General features: G+C 39.4%; 1 protein-coding gene across 1 annotated transcript; it reads left to right on the forward strand.

The window, feature by feature from the left end:
- Positions 1-4,163: 4,163 nt before the first annotated feature.
- LOC109409299 (zinc carboxypeptidase A 1-like) lies at positions 4,164-5,818 on the forward strand. The gene has a single exon (XM_019682741.3). It carries the CDS (start codon positions 4,210-4,212, stop codon positions 5,476-5,478), a length of 1,269 nt encoding a protein of 422 aa, XP_019538286.3. The 5' UTR covers positions 4,164-4,209; the 3' UTR covers positions 5,479-5,818.
- Positions 5,819-7,854: the final 2,036 nt, after the last annotated feature.

Raw genomic sequence — 7,854 nt, forward strand, 5'->3', positions numbered from 1 at the left:
GCGACACTGCCGTAAGTTTATTTTCATTTTTTAGAAAATTTGGCAACTTTGGGTTAAGTTTACATAAAAAAAATTTTGAAAAAGTTTCTTTTAAATCATGTTTAAAGTTTCTTTGACTTATTATCTTTTGAATGAAACCTAGGGTTTTAAAATCGGACGCAAATTGGCGCCGATATGGGCCTAAAAAAATGACATGTTTTTGAGGGGGTGACTAGGGTTACCATCTGTCCTGATTTTGGCCTCAATTTGGCAAAAATTTCTTAACAAATCCGAGGAGTTTTACTCATTTTTAAGAAAATGCATGAAATGTCCTGATTTTCTAGGCTGAGTAGATGGAAGCCCTAGGGGTGACCCCAAACTTTTGAACGGGAGTGTATGTAGTGGCTCGATTGCCCTAACAGCGGGGAGGAAAAAAAGGATAATTAATATAAATAATCAAGAAGATAGACCGTCGCATGCCTAGTTTTGGCGTTCACGAAGAAAGCACCTTCAGGACGCATTTCGATTGGCCAGGGAGGACATTGGACCTTTTTACGGTAACCAAGATGATGGATATGAAAAAGCATGAAGATAGAGCCGTCGCATGCCTAAATTTGGCACCATGGTCCAAAGGTCCTCGGAACAGGTTCCTCCAGGGTATATTTCAGTGGCCACGGGTTGGTAAGGAAAACCATTAGACCATTTCATGCTTACTAAAATGATGTATATGAAAAATCATGAAGAAAGAGCCGTCGCATTTCTAGTTTTGACCGTATGGCCAAAACGTCCTCGAAATAGGCTTTTGCAGAGCACATTCCGGTGGCCATGGGTTGACCAATGGTTGGCCAGGGAGGCCATTTGACGTTTTACGGTGACCAAGAAGATGAATATAAAAAATCATGTAGACAGAGCCTTCGCATGCCTGGTTTTGGTGCCCTGACCGAAATGTTCACGATCCAGGTCCCCGCGGGTGTAATTTCGATGCCCGCAACAGGACCAGATTGGGTTGGCCGGTTCCACATGATCACTACCAGACACGCATCACCCAGCTGGACATGTTTACCGCAGACACCAACATTCAACGACGCGGCCGCTCGTAAAAAGCTTGTGTAAATAAATTTCTTCTTAGTAAACTGTCAAAATCGCGAATCGACCACTCTTCTGCTGTCGACTGTCGAGCTAGTCGGTTTCTGTGATCGCTTTTCTGCTCGACTCGACAGTGATAGCAGGCGACCCGATTTAATCGACTCGAGTTATAAAATAGCCCCCTAAGTTTATTATCGTCGATTTGATTAGATACGCTCTAACTTTTTTGTTTTAATTTTCTCATCAAATTCGTCAAAGAACCAGCTTCTTAAAACGCACATTTTCGTGCACTGAGAATGTTGCTACGTCATTCCGTTCAAAAGATATTGATGATTTTCTAGAAGATATAGGCACTTTTCAACTATTTTTTTCTTGAGTTACAAAAATAACACCTCTCCAATTTTTTGATATGTTTCATAACAATATTTCTTCTTTTGCATGCTGGAAAAATATATGTTTTATCTTTGCCCCAACCCGTAATATCGCCTTTTGAATAAACTATGATTTTTGAAGAGAAACGTTCATAACTTTTGAACCAAAAGAGATAACGATCGTCTCAGCGCACGAAACGACGCTACACAAGTGTTTCTTGGGCGACTTTGATGAGAAATTGAAACTGAAAAAGTTAAAGCCAGAAAACCTGTTTTTCTTGAATTACCCTAAGTTAATTCAGAAATACAGGGTGTTAGGTTCCTGAGTGCAAACTTTTTAAAGGGTGATAGAGGACCATAAATAGTGAAAAAAATGGTCTACGCACATGGTCAAATCTCAACCGTTACGTAGTTATTGAACTTCCCATTCTTATTGCCTTAACTGGCTATAACTTAAAAATGGTCAAACTTATCGCAGTTTTTTTACCCTTATTCGAAAGATTATTGATTTTTCTATCAAATAGCATCTTTGAATCGATTGGTTTAGTTCAATAACTAAGTTTTCTAGGGCAAATAGCTCAAAAGTGGTGTGTTATCTTTGAAAAAATGCGTAATAATTTAAAAATCTCTCTTAGGCAAAGTTGTATTCCCTGTTCCACTCTACAATTCGTTCTTTGACATCAAACCTCTATCTCTTACCGTTTTCTTTCAATTCTGATTCAAACATCGCATTTCAGATCATAAATTTGCAACTGTCATGGTAAGCACTTTTTGGCGCACTGTGCCGCACATTTACATCAAAATTGCAAAAAAAGCTATAAGCGATAGAAGTTCGGTATCAAAGAACGAATTGTAGAATGTAATAAGGGCCACAACTTTGTAAAAGAAATAATTTTAAATTATTACGCATGTTTCAAAGATAATTGACAAAAACAATTTAAAACACACTATTTTTAGCTATTTTGCCCTAGAAAACGTAGTTTTTCAAATAAACCAATCGATTCAAAGATGTAATTTGATAGAAAATTCAATAATCTTTCCAATACGGATCTAAAAACTGCGATAAGTTTGACCATTTTCAAGTTATAGCCAGTTAAGGCAATAAGAGTCAAAAACATTGGAAGTTCAATAACTACGTAACGGTTGAAATTTGACCATATGCGTAGATCAATTTATGTCACCATTTATGGTCCTCTATCACCCTTTAAAAAGTTTGCACTCATGAACCTAACACTCTGTATATCTCTAGATCGGTCAATTTTAAAGCTACAGAAAAACTGTCTTCAGCAAACTTGCTCAAAATTGATAGGTCTCCAACTTTGCCGAAGAATTTATATAGTTAAAAATAAAAAGTTTGGTTTCCAATTCATGTGAAAATATGGACCCCCCTTATGTTCATGTATATTGGAAAGAGGGCCTTATTATTAGCAACAACTTTGTAGAAGACCATATTTGTCTAAAAAATCATTTGAAGGCGCTGAATGCATCTTTCCTCGTAAATCTGGTTCGTGGACCATTGTGCGCTGTTGCAAGTAACCCCGTTTGACGATTCACGGATATATCAGGAATCAGCAATTCAGAACTCTTTCAAAATTTTCTCGAAAGTTATATAAAGATTTTTCTGCAAGGATTGCTTTAGACATTCTACAAAAGATTGTTGAAAGAATTCCCAAGAATTCTACACATTCTTTTATACATTCCTTCAAGACACAAATTGCTCCCAAGATTTCTTAAAACAGTATTGAAATAACTTTGGTAAGGAAAATATCCAAACACTTAAGTAAGTCATAATTTTTCCGATGGATTATTTTCAAACTGTTCGTTCACAAAATATAGCCATAATGCTGATATCCTCCGAAGAAAAATCCAAGATACATGAAAGTTTGATAATAATTGAAATTTTGACACTGTGTAACGATTTTTATCTAGATTTCTAGATTTTTACTGTGGATGATTTAGTCAATTTTTTTGCAATTTCTCATCGTAATAAGCTGTTTTACCTCATGCAAATCTGCCCGGAAAAGGCCTACTTCCCCACACCAAAATGGCAGTGCTGTAATGGTTCATTACATCACTGATTTGCGTTGCGTAATGAACCATTACAGCACTGTTTTCAGTTTTGATCAACTTCTTGATGCTTTCTGAACGCAGTTTTGAAAAATTGTGACAACTGCACAGTACAACCTGCCATCATCAGACTTTTTTAAACATAGCTGAACATCAGTGGTGTGTAGTTTGATGCAGTTTTGCATAGAATATCATCGTGCCAGTCACAAAATATACGAATGCAAACTGCAAAAGCTCTCAGTTCAGTTATAAACCTTAAAGTGCTCATATAACACTGAAAAGTAAATATATGCAACAGTTATGAATTAATAAATCAACAATACTGTGCCTAAAGAAATTACGTCCCGCGAAATTCTAGAATTCCAAACACCCACCCAAGGTCAATGACAGTAGGTACCCACCGCGACAGACACCTTAAGAAGTGAAACTTGCTAATTCATATGCTACTAGCCATCCATCCACGGGCCCAATCCCCCGGGAACCTGTTGAACTTTATCAATGGACTTAACTGTTCGCGCTACTTCGATGCTCATTAGCCATTCCGCGCCGGTACGAAGCTGGTGGCGATGCACATACCAAGCAGTTCCATCACAGATGTGACCATCCGTCGCTGGGTGGTCATCCGGGATCTGCAGGTAATAATATTCATATAAATTGACGGTCATCTGCCTGATGAAACGCAGTTCCAAGGGAGCGGTTCTTCATAATGGATCTCCTGACGAAAGTGGGTGCGTTGGTGATATTATTAAGTTTGCAGTTGGTTTTCTGTGAAGAAGTTGCTCGATATGACAATTATAAAGTATACCAAGTGACCGCGAAGACAAAGCAGCAGATGGATACATTGCATGGGATTGAAATGAACAGTGATGCCTACATATTCCTCGAAAGTGGACACAAAGTTGGCGATAAATTTACTGTGATAGTGCCGCCACATAAGCTGGCTGACTTTGCAGAGACTTTGAAGATGGAGAAAATTTGCGGAAGGATAATTAATTCTAATGTGCAACAAACCATCGATGACGAACGCAATCGAATGCAGTCGAAGCGACTGAAGGGAGTGTTTGACTGGACGGAGTACCACAATTTGGAAGAAATCCATGCTTGGTTGGATAAGCTTGCGGCGGAATACACGCAAGTCGAAGTGATTGAAGGAGGGCGATCTTACGAAAAACGATCGATTAAAGGAGTCAAAGTGTCGTATAAATCTGGTAATCCGGGAATTTTCATCGAAGGTGGTATCCATGCTCGCGAGTGGATCTCTCCTGCTACGGTCACCTACATTTTGAACGAACTGCTCACAAGTGAAGACGCCAGTGTGAGAAAAATTGCCGAAAGCTACGACTGGTACGTTTTCCCAAGCGTGAACCCCGATGGCTACGTCTACAGCCACCGAAGGAACCGTTACTGGCGAAAGACCAGAACTCCGTATCCGAATGGATGTTTTGGGGCCGATCCCAACCGGAATTGGGACTTCTTCTGGGGAGTAGCAGGAACCAGTCGTCGCTGTTATGCTGACTCGTACGGTGGGCCAGGGGCATTCTCCGAGAAGGAAACGAAATCTCTGTCCGAGTACATAAACACACTCAGCGGAAAGATCCAAGCCTACATCGCATTCCACTCATACTCCCAGTTGCTGCTTTTCCCCTACGGGCACACCAGTGAACGAACGCCGAATCACGACGACCTGGACGAGATTGCCAATGCGACCGTAACATCCTTGGCAAAGCGGTACGGGACACAGTACCGCTACGGGAACATCTACGACGCAATTTATCCGGCCAGTGGAAGCAGCAGCGAGTGGGCATATGGCGTTCAGAAGGTGCGATTGTCCTACACGTACGAGCTGCGTCCCATGGGTGGTTACAATGGATTCGTACTTCCACCGGAGCAAATAATACCAACTGGGGAGGAGACTCTGGATTCCCTGGTGACCATGCTCGAGGAGTCGGAGAAACGAAATTATTTTAAAGTTTGACAAGGTGTTGTCAAAGATTGAGCGTACGTGTCTCCTGATCGGCATAGAAATGGAAGTTAGATTTACTACACTATTGCATATCGTTTTTTAGTCACATTGACTCATAGCGAATCCAGGTTCTGACCTCTAGAGTCATGAAGAAGTTGCAACAGGCAGAAGTACAATAGACTTAGATTTTATTTTAAGTGTAGATTGAAACGTGAAATCAGTAATAAACATTTAATTGCTACACTGTTTCTCAAGATATTATCACATTCAAAACTCAAGATTGCGCTTATCCACCAGACGACTAGCAGACTCTTAGAGACTAGCCCTAATAAATAAGTGTCAAAATAGCCTGCGTGTTAGCCTTTTATAGGTTTGAAACCTGTCATCCGAATTTGTCCAGAAATTCCTACACAACTTCATTGTAAATATTTAGCAGTGATTTCTCTCAGGGGGGTTTTCTCGAAGTTTCACGGAGATTCGCCGAAGAGATTCTTCGGCAATTTCCTTCCTGGATGTTCTTCTAGGTAACACTAGCTTACAAAATAAAACAACAGTCGTGAACTCAACGACCACTATTTTTGATGCATTGTTAAGTGCTGGCTTCAAGACCGTGCTCCAAAAATGTTTGAGTACAACAGTTTTTGAACTTTACCTAAAAATCGAGTTTAACAGTTTTTAAAAATATGTTTTTTTTTTTAATTCGAATATCTTACATTGCAGTCATCCAATTTACAATCTTTCCAAACATAGGAAGCTAATCATAAGATGCTTTGATCATCTGAACACAATTTTTGCGTCAGATTGGTGAACGTTGAGATATCGGTGAGTATATGGGACGATCTTCTTAAATTTTAGCAAAATTTTCAAAAAATTATAAAGATTTGTAATTTTTTAAAGAAAAAAATTTTTTTCTTCTAAATGAACTTTTGAAATATAAGATGTAAGCGAGTTACAGTAAAAAAATCGGCTCAATTGATGCATTTGTTAAGAAGAATGAGGTGTATGAAGAGATAAACTTTGCTTAAAAATAGAACAAAAAACGATTTCAAATGCCAGCCTTGTATGGAAAGTCGAAAATAAAATCCGCTCTATTGTATTGTTTTTCCTTCACGTTTTCGAGCTCAGGGCATGATCATCCATTTGTGTATCTCTTAGAATTCGTTTACAAATATTGGATGACGGACGATCCATAAATGCAACCGATCACGCGCACAGCCTTCTACGATCCCCTTGGAATCCCTCCAGAAGTTTGTGCAGAAAAAACACCTAGAGGTCCTGTCCTGAGGGTTCTCCAGCACTTCCTTTGGGATTTCCATTAGATTTCCATTAGAAGTTCTATCAGGAATTTCCGCAAGAGTGTCTCCAGAGATTTCTTCAGGAGTTCCTTCTAAAGCACGGGTTCCCAACCGGTGGTCCGCGGCCCCCTGGGGGGCCGTGAAGCCAGTCCAAGGGGGCCGCGATGTTACCAAAAACTTGTTAAATTTTTATTCTATTTTGTGCATATTATACCAATTGTTAATTTTGTACACCGCCATCCGCGAAAGCAACAATTTTAGGAACAAATTTTCAGTATAAAACTCCTTCAGATGAAAAATTTTTCGGCTGCGCCGCTATTTTTCAGCTATAACTCAAATTGAATGTACATGGCATCATTGTTAACGAAATGTGAGTGTCGAATAAAAAAAAACGTATCATTGATCGTCGAAAGCCCCTCCCACAGTAAATTTCTGGCTACGTCACTGTTCCCAAAAAACTTGGTTTCGTTCATTAAATTCGAATTTTTTTCCAAAAAAAAAATCATTGGGCCCCAGATGTTTCGACAATTTTTAAAGGGGGTCGCCACCTCAAAAAGGTTGGGAATCCCTGTTCTAAAGTTAAACCAGATAGCCCTTTTTAAATTCCATCTGGTGGGTTCAATTGGAAATGTTTTAAAGAGTTCCATCAGGAATTGAATTTCCTAAAGAAATTCATTCTGACTTTTAACCAAGAGATCCTTCCGAATTTCTTCCTCTTCAAGAGTTGTAGTATGGCGTTTTTTTGAGTTCCTTTTAAGAATTTTTCCATTTTTTCTTCTGACATTCTTCTAGAACTTTTCCCTTTTGGATTATTCCAGGTTTTTTTTAGGTTCATAAGAAGTTAAATCAGTTCGTAATCTTTCATTTACGGTTCCTTTAACGGTTTTTGGGTTTCGGGAACAGTGTTAGCCTAAAGTATGCTATCCACCGTGATGGGACTTGCCATCTTAAGTATAGCTTCCAATGGCGGATCATTTTATACTTAGCCGCTGGATGCCAAAACAGACGCTGTTTGAGCCGCACTCACGGCCGCACCTCCTTGGTGAACAGACGCTCAGGAAGTACTTCCTCAATCTAGCTGAAGTCAGAAGGA

Source organism: Aedes albopictus, chromosome 2, assembly GCF_035046485.1.
Source record: "Aedes albopictus strain Foshan chromosome 2, AalbF5, whole genome shotgun sequence".
In the NCBI taxonomy this organism is placed as follows: Eukaryota; Metazoa; Arthropoda; class Insecta; order Diptera; family Culicidae; genus Aedes; species Aedes albopictus.

What these genes read in the sequence shown, in the direction of transcription:
- LOC109409299 (XM_019682741.3), top strand. Translation starts at nt 4,210, where the DNA reads ATGGATCTCCTGACGAAAGTGGGTGCGTTGGTGATATTATTAAGTTTG.